The sequence below is a fragment of the Eutrigla gurnardus genome (genome assembly GCF_963514095.1).
Source record: "Eutrigla gurnardus genome assembly, chromosome: 14".
Lineage (NCBI taxonomy): Eukaryota > Metazoa > Chordata > Actinopteri > Perciformes > Triglidae > Eutrigla > Eutrigla gurnardus.
In genome coordinates this window covers 186,876-205,030 of record NC_139937.1, presented here as the reverse complement: position 1 = coordinate 205,030, position 18,155 = coordinate 186,876, and the positions used below count along the sequence as shown (strand labels likewise).

The 18,155-nt window shown below is 44.0% G+C and overlaps 1 protein-coding gene across 2 annotated transcripts in view; it reads left to right on the top strand.

Moving 5' to 3' along the window:
- dennd4b (DENN/MADD domain containing 4B) overlaps positions 1 to 18,155 on the top strand; it is a 134,121-nt gene that overhangs the window by 65,766 nt on the left and 50,200 nt on the right. For both annotated transcript variants that reach the window (XM_084027203.1, XM_084027202.1), the window contains exons 7-8: positions 14,562 to 14,628; positions 15,315 to 15,373. In XM_084027203.1, coding sequence (XP_083883329.1) covers positions 14,562 to 14,628; positions 15,315 to 15,373 — 126 coding nt within the window. The remainder of the gene's footprint in view (positions 1 to 14,561; positions 14,629 to 15,314; positions 15,374 to 18,155) is intronic.

Below are 18,155 nucleotides of genomic sequence, written 5' to 3'. Positions count from 1 at the left end.
GCCTCGACTAGTGCCACTAATGAAGCAAGCCATCTCATTGTTCTTGCTGAAGATGCCAGCTCATCTGGTAATGCAAATCCCTTTAAACACTAGGCACAATAGCAGTGGTGTTTCAGAAATAACCACCTGCCTGGAGACAATGTATCTTGACAGTGAAGAAGAGGAGGGGCATTCAGATGATGGAGTTGATGAAATACGAGAACAGCGCCAAGACTTGCATCTTAAAATTGAGGCTTTAGAAAATAGACTTAAAGAGGCAGTAGACAGCCGCAATTACAGCTAGGCTCACAACTACCACCAAGCCGCTTATTAGAATGGAGTTTCTTAAGTTTGGTGAGTCAAGGAGCTCAAAAGATGTCCCTGATTTCATTGAGCTGTGTGAAAATGTTCTCACTCTTTGACCACTGACTGATGCTGAGCTCATTGGCACCATCAATTCACTCCTAAAGGGACCAGCGTGAAGCTGGTGGCTTACTGCATGTGACAAGATTACCACTTGGGAGGCATTCAAGAGTGCCTTCCTTGAAGCCTTTCTGCCCTCTGACTATCCACGGAGATGGAGGAGCTGGTCCGTGCAAGCGTACAAGAACCCACACAATGCTTGAGGGATTTTGCATATGACCACAGTGGACTGTTTCTGAAGTGGCGTCCGGAGATGCCCGAAGACGAGCTTGCGCGGCGCATCCTCAATGCCTGCAACCCGAAGCTGGCTAGTGGCCTGTGGGGCATTGTGACCACCGTCCAACAGCTGGTGAAGGTGGGCTCTTTAATTGAAAGAGATTGGGGCAACTCAAAAGACTACTGGAGCTGTGTCCAACAAAACAACCCTACAGATCGGGCCTCAAAGAAAGCCAACAAGAAGCCAGCAGCTGACCAGGAATCCAAGAAAGCGGATCTCGGGGTCGTGTTAGGTTCTCCAGCTCTTCTGGTGGTGTCTGTGGCTATCCGTGGCTTGAAGGGTGATAATGTCTTGGACACGGGCTGCACATATTCATTGATGGGCCGAACCCTGTGCAATCACCTCAAGGCAGAAGGTGAGGCATTGTGTGAAAAACATCAAAAGTTTATAATGGCCAATGGGCAAGAGTGTAAAGCCGTAGGCAAAACCACCCTGCTGTAACACTTAATGATTCCCATTGCACGGTGAACATGTAGGTTCTGAAAGACGACCAGTTGTGCATGCCTCTTCTGCTAGGCCTGGACTTTATGCGCACAAGCCAAATCACTCTAAAGCCCCACCTAGGGGAATTATGTATTGCTAGGGGGAAAAGAACACACGTTTCTCCATAAATCTCGTGACTCACTGCATTGCAATCACCCAGACCCCTCAGCTTACTTCTATGCAGCAGTGATTGAAGACTCCAACGCACAACCTCTAACTTCACTGTCTGAGGCTCGCCTGAGGTGGTCAGACCTCTGTCGCAGAAGTGGTCCTCAGTGTGGACAGAGGACACTGGTATCACCAATGACTTCAAGCACAACATCCTGACAACTGATGAGCTTCCGGTGCGTAAAAGAGCGTACCGTGTCATCTCAAAAGCAAGCCATCATTGAAGAACATCTTGTGCATGAAATTCTGGAGTCTATGCGAGGGGCCCAGTACTTCAGCTCACTGGATCTCCAGAGTGGCTATACGACATTATCGTCTTTTCCAGGACAGAACAACAACATCTACAGGACCTTGATGCAGTCTTTCAAAGGCTACACCAGGCCAATCTGACGCTCAATGTAAAAAAGTGCCATTTTTTTAAGAAGGACCTTCCTGGGACACATTGTCTCATCAAGAGGAGTTGAGGTGGATCCGGCCAAAGTCGATGCCATCAAGGCCTATCCAGTACCCACTAATCTCAAAAGTTTCAGAGGTTCTTGGGGTTAGTGGGCTGGTACCACAAGTTCCTTCCAAGGCTGGCAGATGCCGCAACGCCACTCAACAACCTCAAGAGGTCACCCACCCAAAACCAAAACCACATAACAACGGTATCTGTCCCCCGACCGACCAAATTAATTCGGTCCAACAGAAGAGGGATTTCACATGAAAACCTAATAAAAATTAGCACTTCCGATGTAGTACAACAAAATAAAGGAATTCAATGTGGACTCTTAAACATTAGATCTCTCTCATCTAAAGCAGTATTAGTCAATGATTTAATATCAGATAATCATATTGATTTATTCTGCCTGACTGAAACCTGGCTGCGTGATGAAGACTATGTTTGCTTAAACGAAGCTAGTCCTCCCAGCCATATTAATACTCATGTATCTCGAGGCAGCAGACGTGGAGGAGGAATTGCAGCCATTATGGATTCAAGCCTGTCAATCAATCCGAAACCAGAACTAAATTATAACTCATTCGCGAGCCTGATTCTGAAAGAGGGATTTCACATGAAAACCTAATAAAAATTAGCACTTCCGATGTAGTACAACAAAATAAAGGAATTAAATGTGGACTCTTAAACATTAGATCTCTCTCATCTAAAGCAGTATTAGTCAATGATTTAATATCAGATAATCATATTGATTTATTCTGCCTGACTGAAACCTGGCTGCGTGATGAAGACTATGTTTGCTTAAACGAAGCTAGTCCTCCCAGCCATATTAATACTCATGTATCTCGAGGCAGCAGACGTGGAGGAGGAATTGCAGCCATTATGGATTCAAGCCTGTCAATCAATCCGAAACCAGAACTAAATTATAACTCATTCGAGAGCCTGATTCTCAGCCTTTCGCACCCAAATTGGAAAACAACGTAGCCAATTCTGTTTGTTATTGTGTATCGTGCTCCTGGTCCATACTCTGAATTCTCTGAGTTGCTATCAAGTTTAGTCCTTAAATCAGATAAAGTTGTAATTGTGGGGGATTTTAATGTCCATGTGGACGTTGTAAATGACAGCCTTAATGTAGCATTTACTTCATTAATAGATTCTATTGGCTTCAATCAGAGTGTACAAAGGGGGGGGCTGTCGCCCTGTGTGGTTGACTCGGTGTGTGAATGTGTGAGTGAATGGGTGAGTGACAGTCATTCCTGTAAAGCGCTTTGGAGAAAAGCGCTATATAAATGAGGCCATTTTACATAAACCAACTCACTGTCATAGCCACACTCTCGACCTCTTCTTATCGTATGGAGTTGAAATCGAAAACTTAATAATCTTTCCTCATAATACTTCTTTATCTGACCATTACTTGATAACCTTTGACTTTTTGCTGCTGGACTTCGCTCCTCTAGGAAAAAGCTACTACTCTCAGTGTCTATCGCATAGAGCAGTAGCTAAGTTTAAGGAAGTAATTCCGCCAGTCTTGAGTTCACTTCCATGTCTTAATGAAATGGAGGACTTCTATGTTAATCTTAGTCCCTCCCAGATCGATTCTCTTATAGATGAATCTGGAAGCCTACTGCGAACGACTCTCGACTCTGTTGCTCCGCTAAAACAGAAAACTATAAAGCATAGGAAGTTAGCTCCCTGGTATAACTCCCAAACTCTTAAACTAAAAAAAAAATGCGTAAACTTGAAACCATCTGGCGCTCCACCAAACTGGAAGAATCCCGCCTAGTCTGGCAAGACAGTCTTAAAACATACAAGAAGGCTCTCCGTAATGCCAGAACAGCCTACTACTCATCTTTAATAGAGGAAAATAAAAACAACCCTAGATTTCTTTTCAGTACTGTAGCCAGGCTGACAAAGAGTCACAGCTCTACTGAGCCATGCATTCCTAGAGATCTTAGTAGTAACGACTTTATTAACTTTTTTAATGATACAATTCTAGCAATCCGAGACAAAATTACTTGCATCTTGCCTTCAATTGGAACCGCATTACCCTCAAACTCAGGAGTCTTAGAAATAGCATTAAGATCCGATATATATTTAGACTGCTTTTCTCCAATCAACCTAAACCAACTAACGTCAATGATCTCTTCTTCTAAACCTTCAACCTGTCTCTTAGACCCTATACCAACCAGGCTACTGAAAGAAGTCTTACCCTTAGCGCGTCGCTATTAGATATGATCAATGTGTCTTTATTAACAGGCTATGTGCCACAGTCATTTAAAGTAGCTGTAATTAAACCTCTTCTTAAGAAGCCTACTCTAGATCCAGGGGTTTTATCAAATTACAGACCAATATCAAATCTTCCTTTTCTCTCTAAGATCCTTGAGAAAGTAGTCGCCAATCAGCTGTGTGATTTTCTCAACAATAACAGTCTACTTGAGGACTTCCAGTCAGGATTTAAAATACGTCATAGTACAGAGACAGCTCTGGTGAAAATTACAAATGACCTATTGCTTCTGACATAGGACTGGTTTCTGTACTTGTTCTGCTAGATCTTAGTGCTGCGCTTGACACCATTAACCATGAGATTCTAATATACACTCACCGGCCACTTTATTAAGTACACCTCTCCAACTGCTCGTTAATGCAAATTTCTAATCAGCCACACATGGTACACATGGCAGCAACTCAATGCATTTAGGCATGTAGACATGGTCAAGACGATCTGCTGCAGTTCAAACCGAGCATCAGAATGGGGAAGAAAGGTGATTTAAGTGACTTTGAACGTGGCATGGTTGTTGGTGCCAGACAGGCTGGTCTGAATATTTCAGAAACTGCTGATCTACTGGGATTTTCACGCACAACCATCTCTAGGGTTTACAGAGAATGGTCCGCAATAGGGAAAATATCCAGTGAGCGGCAGTTCTGTGGGCGCTAATGCCTTGTTGATGCCAGAGGTCAGAGGAGAATGGCCAGACTGGTTCGAGTTGATAGAAAGGCAACAGTAACTCAAATAACCACTCGTTACAACCGAGGTATGCAGAAGAGCATCTCTGAACGCACAACACGTCGAACCTTGAGGCGGATGGGCTACAGCAGCAGAAGACCACACCGGGTGCCACTCCTGTCAGCTAAGAACAGGAAACTGAGGCTACAATTTGCACAGGCTCACCAAAATTGGACAATAGAAGAATGGAAAAACGTTGCCTGGTCTGATGAGTCTCGATTTCTGCTGCGACATTCGGATGGTAGGGTCAGAATTTGGCGTCAACAACATGAAAGCATGGATCCCTCCTGCCTTGTATCAACGGTTCAGGCTGGTGGTGGTGGTGTAATGGTGTGGGGGATATTTTCTTGGCACACTTTGGGCCCATTAGTACCAATTGAGCATCGTGTCAACGCCACAGCCTACCTGAGTATTGTTGCTGACCATGTCAATCCCTTTATGACCACAGTGTACCCATCTTCTGATGGCTACTTCCAGCAGGATAACGCGCCATGTCATAAAGCGCGAATCATCTCAGACTGGTTTCTTTTTTTTTGTGAACAACTGTTTTATTGCCATAATTTCACACAAGGTCAAATGTTACCAACAATACAAACATTTTAACATACCCCTGGATACTTTAGTTTAACCTGAGCAAGTCTGTTTCAGCCGAAGCAGCTCTCTTCCATGAGTCCAGTGTAGAGCTTTTAGCTTTATTCAGCCGTGCTGTAGACAGTTCTAGCATGACCACATCCTGAAAGTATTCCAGCCACTTCCTAGCGGGCAGTTTATGAGGTGGTAGCCAGCGTTGCACTATTAAGCCCAAGTTATGCTTTTGTGTTGACACAACGCAAGGGGGCTTACGGACCCATTACGTCCTTGCCGATCCCCCTTACGTCCACCGCAAGGGCCTGACGTGCACCTCCCAAAAATCCTAGACGTGCGTCGAGGCGACGCAGCACCAACGTAGCGGCATTGGTTGTGATTGGTCCGCTAACTACATCCGCTGGAGACCGCTTTTCCGGTTTCCACTCATAAATACCGCCATTTAAACTTTTAAAACTTTTAATACTTGTTTGTACCTTGTTTTATTGTTTGCACCTTGTCGCTTTTGCACAAAGAATTAAAACACCACGTTCTGAAAAATTGTGGATGTTTAAAGCCGGAAGGTTGTAAATAGGCTTTAACGAGGCTAACGGCGATAGGACCGAGACGTCACAAGAGTCTCGGTCGGTCGGTCAGTCTTTACAAAAAAACATAGCGCCCTCTACCGGTGTGGCATTGAATTGCATTTCGTTTCGAGTTGTTTCTCATTCAGCCCCAATTGTTAATCATCATTGAGCAAAAGGATAGTCGGCTCCAGAGGTAAAGACTTATTAATCATATTAGATAAAGTCACTGTTACCTTCCTCCAAAAGCTATAGACCTCTGGGCAGTCCCACACAATATGCTTAAATGTTCCTGGTGTGTTCAAGGGGCACAGGCTACAGTTTGGGCTGGTTGACAGCTTCATATGAAATCTCACAAGTGGCATCAGATAGGCCTTCTGACACAGCTTATAATGAATCAACTGGTGGTTGGGGTTCTTGGACGTGTGAAATGTGTTCTCCCAGACATTTTCCCAGTTTATGCCCTCTTCCTCGACAGCCAGGTCTCCGGACCATGCCTTGGCCAGGAGTAGCTCTTTCTGTGTGTGTGTTTGAAGTCATGAATACACATCTGATACGAGTCCTCTAGTGTTCATTGTGGATAGCCAGTCTACAACAGGATGTGTCTGTAGCTTAGAGTTCGTCCGCACACCATAGGCACGGAGAGCCGACCGTAGTTGGAGGTACAAAAAATGAGATGTCGTTGGTAGATTAAAAAGAGTGCACAAAGTCTGGAAGCTGAGCATACCCCCTGGATCAAATACATCTCCAAGATTGTACACTCCTTTTGGGGACCATATAGCTGATTTAAATGGCTTATTTCCTGAGACAATATTCTTATTCCCCCACAGCGGAGTATTCACATGCCATTTCCAATTCCCCCAAGACTTTTCTCAACTACCTTGAAATTTCTTATCGAATTTGTAATAACAGGCCCAAAGTGTAACATACATTGGTTGATAGTTAGTCCAGAAAATAAGACCCCTTCGAGTTTGTAAGGAAGTACTAGTGCATCTTCTACTACTAGTGTTACTTCTACTATATCTTTCCAGGCTACCTGAGAGGAGCGGTCAAGCCATGTCTTAAGCGGGCGTAGCTGAAAGGCCTGATGGTACCTCGTAAAATTTGGGAAGGCCAGCCCACCCTCTTGCTTTGATAGCTGTAAGGTGGAGAGTTTAATTTTGGGATGACCACTATTCCAGATATATTTCCACAGCAGGGAGTCAACTTTTTTCCAATATCCCGCTGGAGGAGGGAGCGGAATCATCATGCTAACAAAGTTGAGGCGAGGTAACACGTTCATTTTGATGGAGGCAATCCTTGTTTGTAGTGAGGCTGGTAATTTAGTCCATATAGCTATGTCACGCTCCACCTCTTTAAATGTTCTCAGTTTGTTTTTACTATATTGTGCAATGAAGGCTGAATCTGGATGCCCAAGTACGTGATCTCTGTTTTAATGGGAATATCGTAAGACAAAACTACTGTTTTTGCGGGTTCATTTAGGGGCATCAGCGCTGACTTCGTCCAGTTGATCTTGTAGCCAGACAACATCCTAAACTCTTCAAAAGTGGCTAACAGAGAGGGTATCGACTTTTCGATATTTGATAAGTAGATAAGTACATCATCAGCGAAGGCCGTTATGGCATGCAATGAGGTTTTGATCCGAATAGGAGCAATGATCTGATTCTCCCTCAGATGTTGGGCTAGCGGTTCTAACTATAGAATAAATAAACTTGGCTAGAGGCCGCATCCCTGTCGAGTCCCGTGAAAGATGGGAAAAGGGCTCGAGTGTAAGCTGTTTATGGACACCATGGCGGTGAGGTTAGCATATAAAACACGGACCATGTCAACAAACCCTCTCCCCAGGCCAAATCTCTCCATGACCGCCCACCGATACTGCCACTCGAGCCTGTCAAAGGCCTTTTCGGCGTCAAGTGACAGTATTGCACATGGAGTCTTTATTTGTTTGGTTTCGTGAATTACATGTATTGGGCGTTGGATGTTTTCTGCTGCTAGACGTCCTTTCATGAAGCCAGTCTGATCCTTATGGATTAGTTCGTCCATGTATCTCTCCAAATACATTGCCAGCACCTTAGAATACAACTTCTTGTCTGAGTCAATTAACAAAATCGGTCTATAGTTGGAGCAGTCAGTTTTATCTTAAAACTAGCCTTCACAACCTGCTGTTATCCAGTGACATATACACAACAAGCACAAGAGGCCGCTAGTTATAATATAATAAGATTTATTAAAATCAGTAATAATGATCACAATCAATAACACTGCAATTAACAAAGCCTTATTACAGGGCTCAACGCTAAGGTTTTTTTCCACTTGCCCGGTCGGGCCAGTGGGTCTGAATTCTACTTGCCCGAAGTCAATTTTCACTGGCCCCAAATATAATTTTTTTTTTTTTATTAGTGGTTATCAAATAACGACAAAGATTCAGGTATATTACAATTGTTATATTTGATCTTTATTTACAATGTATGAATAATTCTGACATTGTTGGAACATTGGTATTTTTTTTTTTGCGGTTTTATCCCATATTTTAATCTTGGCCACTCAAACGTTGGCACAAAAATAAATAAATAAATAATCCCCTCACACCCGATGTGCTCTCTGACCTGCTGACAGCCATCGTCCTACAACACGTTCTGCATTGTAGTTGGCGGTAGCGGAGCTATGTAGTGGAGTAGCGGGAGTTTCGCGATTTTGATTCTCCGAAAATCTCCGCGACGGTCAGCCCTCCGGACCGAGACTTCAGTGAACTTTAGCCTCCGTCGGATTTTGAGTGACAGGGAGACTCCAGGGAAACCCCTTGAAAACGCACACACGTCATCATCATGACGTGTACCGGGACGTCTCTTTGCGCTGCTTTCTGTGAACACAGCGGTTCGTCCCACCATTAATTTTTCCACCTCTAAGGCCAGGCTTCTTTTAGTCAAGATGACCGTCCCCCTAGAGTTAGAGCTCCCACAGTCTGAAGCTACAGGTTTATATTGCTTATTTTGAAAATGTGATACATCCTCCGCCCTCAGGTGTGTTTCTTGGATAAATGCTACATCCACATTCTTGCGACGGAGTAAATCTAAGCATTTCACTCTTAACTTTTGCATTCAGAGCTCAATATAGATAGCTTAACCATTATCAAAATTGGTACTTATTGCTCCAGGTGTGACAATAAAAGGTCTAACCCTGATGTAAAAGTCATAACCGAGATAGCCAGCCACCCTCCCCCCTCCCTCCGCCGCCCCTCCAGACCCCGTTATAGTTCCCCCACCTCAACATTGTAACAAGGTTACGGGGTTGTTGTGAACATACGCGGCAGTTTTTCCCTCCTCGGGGAATCATAGAGGATATCCGTGTTTAGATGCACCAGCTGATTGACCCCGATATCATCCGTGCCGATCCGAGATGTCAGACTGCTCCATGTCGTCCTCCGATTGTGGCGCGTCCCCCAAGCCGACGTGAACAGCTGGTGGCGCGTTGATGGTCCCGCACCGGCCTCTTTCCTCAGGAACTGTGCGGCTTCACGCGCTGAAGTGAAGGTGCGTTGTTCACCGTTGATCGTCATCCTCAGAGTGGCCTGGTAAATTAGGAAAGCCGGGATGCCGCTCTCGTACAGCTCCTTCATTACTTCTCCGTATGCCTTCCTCCTCTCACTCGTGAATGCGCTGTAATCTGCATAAAACCGTATTGTCCTCCCGGTGTCCTGTATGGGAGCCGTTTTCCTCGCCTCACGGGCCCCTTGCAGGATGGCGTTGCGGTCTTGGTACCTGAGCACGTTGAATATCATGGTAGTTTGGCCGTTATTCTTGTTACTGCGGTTCCTATGGGCGTGCTCTATAGGAGCCAGTCTTGGTCCTCTAGCGAAGCCACTTTCAGTTGCATCTTTTCCACATCGGAGGTGCTGTTACTCATTTCCCTTTTCATAGCTCTCGTCTCGGCTTGTACACGATCCACTTTTGCGACCAACCCCTTTAACGTTTCCATGTGGGCTTCCACTCTCCTCTCCAAACTATCTACGAAGTTTCTCATTCCGTCGATAGCTCCCTGAACAGCCCGTGTCACCGCTGACTCCAGTTTATCTTGTTGTCTGGCTAACGCTAACTCGATAGCCACGCTAACGCTACTGGCAATGTTAGCATCCATGCCACCGCCCTCCGTCGGGTTGCGTTTTGCTGAAGGAGTTTTGGCTGGCGAACAACTCGGCTTCTTTCTCTCTGACATCTTATACGTTACCTATTCAGTGAATGAAGTTATCAAATCTGTAACCTGGCTAAACATCAAAATTGAGGGATAGGCGGTAGGAGCACTAGTGCCCTCCAACCATTGCGTCTGCAGGTCACTTCCGGTCCCCTCAGACTGGTTCCTTGAACATGACAATGAGTTCACTGTACTCAAATGGCCACGAAGGATTAAGGCAGTTCTGAAGGCAAAGGGGGGTCCAACCCAGTACTAGCAAGGTGTACCTAATAAAGTGGCCGGTGAGTGTATATCCATCTCGGCGTGGCTGAGCCTGCTGCCATGGACTACTACTGTTGATACTATTGCTTCTGTTAATGCCACCACTACTATTAATGCTACTACTACTATACTACCAACACCAAATGCAGTTGGAACCCAAGGAGATTTCTGCCTAAAAGCCTTTTAAGGCAGTTTTTTCTCGCCACTGTCGCTGTAACGCTTGCCCCTGGGTGATGTTGGGACTTTGAAATGATGTTGACTCTGGAAATTTTGAGTGTATTCTAGTCCTGCTCAATGTGTTAAGTGTCCTACGATGACGTCTGTTGTGATTTGACACTATAAATAACATTTAATTTAATTGAATTGAAGAGAAAAGACGTCCTTTGGGAATGGTCTGCTCAGTGCCAAGATGCTTTTGAACACCTCAAAGCACTATTGCAGTCACCACCAATACTTGCTCAGCCAAGGCCTCACCTACCATTTCAAGTGCACTGTGATGCCAGTGATGTTGGCCTAGGTGCTGTCCTGATTCAGACCGTTGAGGGCGTGGAGCAGGTCATTGCTTTTGCCTCAAGAACTCTCCATGGTCCTGAACTGAGGTACTCTACTTCAGTGAAGGAGTGCCTTGCAGTTGTGTGGGCGGTGGAGAAATGGCGCCACTATCTGGAAGGGGACACATTCAATATGTCCACTGACCACAGTGCTCTGGCCTGGGCATTCAACTGCCCCAAGTAAAATTTCACCTCACCAGGTGGATGCTACGGCTACAATCATTCTCCTTCAGAGTTCATTATAAGAAGGGCTGCTCCAATATCCATGTAAAGATTGCCAGAATGTCACCTTTTACTGGCCGAAATGAATGAGGATATTATGTATAAATGATAAATATGTATTGTTATTTTTTCTCATTGACTAATATGCCATGTATGTGAATTTGATGGTCAGCCAATTATGTGGAACGCGCGTTTGTGGATAGGAGCGGACTTTTATTGCGTTTTATTGCGACTTTATATGGGGACGGGGAGAGCGCTCGCCCCGGAGGACCGAATTCCGGTATGGTGAACCTGCGGGTGTCAAATTACACCCTTTCTGGAACTAACTGCTTTTTGTGGATTACTTTTTTGGGGGGGATCATTGGAGTGAAGCAAGATAAGGACAATTTCTTACGTGCGTTCGTGGAGGGATTGCACTGCGTAATTGGATACCCGCGGTGCGTCTCTACAATCTGTGAGGTAAACATTTCCTTTTGGACTGTTTCAGGAGTTCAGGCTTGAACTCGGGACTTGATTTGTTTTTGGACTGTTTGATTTTGTATTCAAGGGTTGGGATTTATGAACGCTGGGCGTTTTGTTTAATTGATTGTTCAAGAGTCGGCTTTCGCCGTTAAAAGAACATTACCCATCAGCGCGCCTGCCTTCACGCTCAAGTGTTGTCATCACAATACAAAGGAATTCAATGCATATACTGGTGTTTCATTATTTGTAAGTCAAATGTTTCGTTCTATCACTGTCATTGATAGGGAGGCCAGGCCTTCTGTTTGTTTACGTTAGTTGGAACGGCTGGTATAATTTTCGCAACATTGCGCAATAGATCCTTCCGAGACCTTGTGCGTTGTGGCAATGACCGTCTAGTTAAATAAGGGCGTGAATTGTTACAATCTTTAGACAGCGATTTTCAGAGGAGTTTAGGCCCAAGTACAATAACTTCCGTTTTATCTGAGTTTAACATCAGGAAATTGCAGGTCATCCAGGATTTTATGTCATCAACACATGCCTGGAGTTTAACTAGCTGATTGGTTGATAGGTATAATTGAGTATCATCAGCATAACAATGGAAGTTTATAGAGTGTTTTCTAATAATGTTGCCTAAAGGAAGCATATATAAGTTGAAAATAATTGGTCCGAGCACAGAACCTTGAGGAACACCGTATTTAACTTAACTTCAGACCAGGTGATAGGCGTTGCGAAGGTCTATCTTTTTTTGTGATCAAATTTTTATTTTATTTTCCAAACTTTGAAAAAGACATTTTAATAACAAATACAAAACACAAAACATGAGGACAGACTGAGAATGAGAAGAAGATGAGAACTAAGAGAAACCACAATAGTAAAAAAAAAAAATTTATAATAATAAAACAAATTATAATAATAAGCACGGGGCTGCACGGTGGTGTAGTGGGTAGCACTCTCGCTTCACAGCAAGAGGGTCCTGGGTTCGATTCCCGCGTCGGCCCGGGTTCCTTCTGTGTGGAGTTTCAATGTTCTCCCCGTGTAAGCGTGGGTTCTTTCCGGGTTCTCCGGCTTCCTCCCACAGTCCAAAGACATGCAGGATGGGGATAGGTTGATTGATAACTCTAAAACTGTGAATGGTTGTTTGTCTCTATATGTTAGCCCTGTGATAGACTGGCGACCTGTCCAGGGTGTACCCTGCCTTCGCCCAATGACAGCTGGGATCGGCTCCAGCCCCCCTGTGACCCTGAATACAGGATAAGCGGTAGACAATGGATGGATGGATAATAATAAGCATAAAATAACCCCCCTCCCCTCCCTCCTACCACCCCTGGGCCCCCCAGAACCAAAAGCTACTAGCAAATTAGGTGGCTAGATCCACTCCTTTAGTTTCCCTGCCACTGAGACCCACAGCTCAATCTCAGATTCCTTGATTCCAATCACACGAGCAGTGGAAAACTCCAGGTAAATAATATCAAGAAATGTGAGGATCCAATTGTTCACTGACAGCTTATCGGGGTGTTTCCACCTCATAGCTACTAATTTCTTAGCTGCAGTAAGGCCAGCAAATATAAGTCTTTTCTGCTGTCCAGGTGTCGACAACTGAGATAAATCATTCAGGAGTAAAGTTGTTATTGACACTGGAATTGTCAAAGAAAATATATTTGATAAGTGAGAAGATACGCAATTCCAAAAAATAGCGACAGGTGGGCATTGCCAGAACATGTGAAGAAATGTACCAGGAGCCCCGAGGGAACACAGGGTGCACCGGGAGTCAGCCACCAAACCCATTAAGTGCAGTTTTCGTGGGGTCAGGTAAGTTCTATGAGCATAATTCAGGTGGATTTGTTGGTGGTTTGGAATACGTGAAGTCAACAAAATGTCAGACCAGACCGTGTCCCAATCAAAATCAGGTCTAAGTCCTGGAACATCACTTCTCCACTGTTTGTCTAAGAGCAGGTCCTTGTAAGAGGACTTCAGTAGAAAAGTGTAAAAAGTAGAGACAAAGCCCCTGGAGGTTGCGAAGGTCTATCTTTGTAAACACCTGCCTGCTGGAGTTGATCAAACAGAGGACATGTGGGGGAGAGTGTAACGATTCTTTATGGTTATATCATTCAGTGGGCTTTAGTCTATGCAGGGTCTCAGGCACCTGTCTTTCTTTTCCACAAAGAAGAATGCGGCACCTGCTGGTGATGATGATGAACGGATTAGGCCCACTTTCAGCGAAGTTGTGAGATACTCCCGGCTGGGTATGGTGGAACCTGGGATCAGGTCAATGGGGACAGTCGTAAGGAAAGTGTGGGGGAAGGAACGTGGCTTTGGTCTTACTGAAAACCTCTCGGAGCTGGTGGTAGCAGGAGGGCACCGAGTTCAGGTCCGGGTACCCGGATTCTGTGACAGGGTTGACAGAAAACGGATTAACTAATGCTACTTCTTCGCTCCGGGCTGAACTGAAAGAACAGTTTTTGACGCGGTCTTCCCCCCATCCTTTGATTTCCCCCGGATCTCCACCTGGGGGTTGTGGCATAACAGCCATGGCGGCCCCAAAATCAAGAGTGTGGGATGATGATTTGATCTGAAATATTAAGTTTGACAAATACGCAAAAAACAAATTGGGAAGGGGCAAATACTTGTTCACTGCACTGTGTATTATGACTTAAGTATCGTGATAATATAGTTTCATGGTTTAAAAATTATGATATCATATTGCGGTTTAATTATCATCATAATACCATATCATAGTTAAAGTATAATGATAAAATGGTGTTTCCCAGCCCGGATTTTAATGCTGAAATGTTCTTTAACGTGAACTTCTTTGGGTCTCCAGATGGTGTCGGATGATATTTAGAGCTTTGATCACTTTGATAAATAAACATGTTGTGACTAAACTATCAATATAAATATGAATCACATTTCTTTGTTACCTGACGTGATTTTGATTTTTGTTAATGTCTTGTCTCTGCAGACATATCTCCAGCTTCATGCACAACGTCCCATTTCCTTCCCCCCAGCGACCTCGCATCCTAGTCCAGGTACAGATCTCAACCTTCAATATAAACCACATCTGTCTGGTCTTCGTCAGGTCATTAACAGTCAGGTTTTATAGTAGATTATAACCAACAGGATGTGAGGAAATCAGCATCCTGGTCCAGGTACAGACCCCAACTTTCAGAAAAGTAGTCTGTCTGGTCTTCATCAGATAATCAACGATCCACATACATTAATCCTTCACTTCCTCCTTCAACAGGATGTTGGCGGTCATGTGATCACAACCTGAAAATGGTAACTGTGTCCACTCACAAGCCATCCATTAATCGATCAGTAGCATTGAGCATTTCAATTAAAAATAATTCACTAGTGATTTATAAGGTCCAGATGTGATTTTTCTCGATTGCATACAGGTGATGATTTCAATTCATGAAAGTAATCCTTCTGAAAGTTCTTATAAATGACCTGCTTGAGCCAATAATTCCTGACATTTTAAAGAACGACTCTGGTTATAATAGCATCTAACTTAACAGCTGGAGTAAAACAACAAATTGGATTTCAGTTTTGAAAGTGAAAATCATCCTATATCTTCCTGATTCCTACCTGATATTTGTTTAGATCCTGATTCCTTTCTGTTCACCTTCTAGGTATAAAGGGGTGAGTAAAATCATGTGATAACTGATGACAACAGGATGTTGCTGGATGATAATGTAATAATTTTCTCTTTCAGCTGTCTCCGTATGATAACCTGCTGCTCTGCCAGCCGGTCTCCTCTCCTCTCCCACTCAGGTCAGCAGGAACATGAGTTCTCTATTCAATATACAATATTCTGCCATAATCCCACTGACAAGTAGAATAATAGTTTCACACAAAAATACAAAACAAAGGGGCAGTCAGTGGCGCAGTGGTTAGGGCAGCCGCCCCATGTACAGAGGCTCAACGTCCTTGACGCGGTGATCCAGGTGCTTGTATTATCAGGTCAACACTTGTCAACACTTGTTAACCTGATAATACAAGCCTTTATAAAAATGTGTTGACCTGATAATACAAGCATTTATAAAAATTCAGCGAAACCTTTTCATACTCTCACGTGAAACTTGCGTCACGGCATCGGCTGGGTAAACACGGAAGTGGCATCTACGCTGTGGTAGTGTTAGTAGCCGAGGATAGAAGCTATCAAACAAGTGTTCTTTTAAATAAACTCCTGGTGTACTTACAAACTTTCAAATGCCTCGTTTTGTGAGTACATACCCTATGTGTACTACTGCAGAAGTTTAGTAACATTCCATGCATTATTAGTGGCGCAATTTACGAGATATAAAAGATGTACCATCGCGCTAGTACTAAGCCATTCGGCCATCGCTAAAAATGCTTCCGAGGGGGTATTTGGCTGGATGTCATGGTGGAAATGACCTAGGGTGCATTTTACTCCGAACCATCACTTTAAGAATGATGAAGATGATTAAGTACAAGAGATTCCTCTGAAAGACATGAATTCCTCAGTCATACTCACTAAGGATGAGGCACAACTATACATAATGCTGTCATCATCATAAAAACAAACATTTTTTATTAATGACATGTCAGTGCAGATTAATATAATCTGTAAATGCAATAGGACCTAGTATGGAGTGGGACACCATTTAGTAAAAAAGCTAGAAAATGAACCATCAACTGACATTTTGTATAGTTTTCAAACCATTGCAGAGGTTCTGAAGAGCTAGATTTCAACTCAAATTGACATTTATTTTAAGTTGTGTGCTACCATCTGATCTTTATTTTCTTTCAAATATTTGTATTATTATTTTTGCAACATGAAAGTTGTGTGGCATACAACATGATATTTAATAGTTTTGCATTGTGCCGGACAAGGATCGAAGAACACCTCGAACGCAGGCTAGCTTTGGATCCTATGCCAATTTAATGTTGAGTGGTTTCTAAATGGTCCTCATAGCGCTTTTATCCAAAGCGCTTTACAGTAATGACTGACATTCACCCATTCACGCACACATTCACACACCGACGGCGGAGTCAACCACGCAGGGCGACAGTCAGCTAGTCAGGAGCAATTAGGGTGAGGTGTCTTGCTCAGGGACACCAGGCACTCAGCTAGGAGGAGCCGGGGATCAAACCGGCAATCTTGCGGTTGCCAGCCAACCCGCTCTATCTCGTGAGCTAAACCCCCCTATGTTAATCTCCTTTTGAAGAGAAGACCAGAATGTTTTAAAATGACCACATTAAATCAAAATAAGTAAATGTTTTTTTTTGCACTTTCTTGCCAGGACATGAGTGATCATATTTACTTTGTATTTCAGGGGTCACATACTTTTATATCGTATTTTATATTCCCCGCCCCACATGACACCAAGCCCCCCAGCAGTCCCCAGGGTCCTTGGTCTTCAGTGCGCACGATATTTACAAAGTACTGCGGTCAAGAACATGAATAAAATTAAATGACTCTATATTCTGACCGTGTGTGTGTGTGTGTGTGTGTGTGTGTGGGGGGGGGTCATTGGGGGTGCCGGCTTTTGTTGATGAGGCCAGTTGCAGACCGGAAGATACTGTTTTTGTGGCGTGTGGTATTGACCTCAACCTCTTGCCCGAGGGAAGTGTTTCAAACAGTTCATGTCCGAGCTGTGAGGGGTCGAACGAGGGGTGCAGTCGAATCGTCAAAAAATAAGGTCCTAACTCCTATTCCTAACTCCTATTACTTGACCTCTGGGGAAAACGTCACGGGGTTAAGGAAAGGCGATAGGAGAACTCAAAAGGATTTAGGAAAAGACGGCCGCAGTGCTCAGAGAATCCCACCGGACTTTCACTAAGCTATGTTATTATAACGCGGCCGCTGATGATTGACAGCTGATGATATGCACCGGCGATTGACGTGCATCTGTGCTGGAGAAACTACAATAATGGACTACAAAAAGCGCATCGTCCACTTCTCCCCATGTTGGTTTTATAAGCAGCTGGTTCACTGACCGGCTTCAGGTCCAGCGGCTCCTCCTTCCTGTTTGACCGGTTGCTTTATTTACATTTCATTTGTGGTTTTAGTTTAGTTTTTGTCAAGTTTGTAACATGATTGAAATAAATAAAAAAATACCATTCAATTATTATCACTGTTCATACACATTTATCAACACTATTCCAATTACTATATGTCTGCATGAAAGTCATTGTTAAATATGTAAATGCACGTTTGTTTTCATGAACGGCCGAGGTGTGCATCACTTTAAATGTTGCTCTCGCAAAGAATTGTGGGTCGGCGTAATCTCCTTTCCGTCGCATAGGAAGGTCCGTTGCATCCTATGCTAAAGGAGCTCTGAAAGGAAGCATTGGAGCTCCTTTCCTTTGCATTTAGAGAATTCGAACAGCTCTTATCATGGCGGCCACTTGTTTACTTCTGGGTCACTTCTTCAGTTAGGAACCTTCCTAAGCAAAAAAGACTATTCGACTGCACCCCTGATCTTCACTGCTCGCCTAAGAGTCCTGGAGGCGTGCAGGTCCTGGAGGGATGGCAGGTTGCAGCCGATCACCTTTTCTGCATAGCGGATAATACGCTCAGCATATCAGA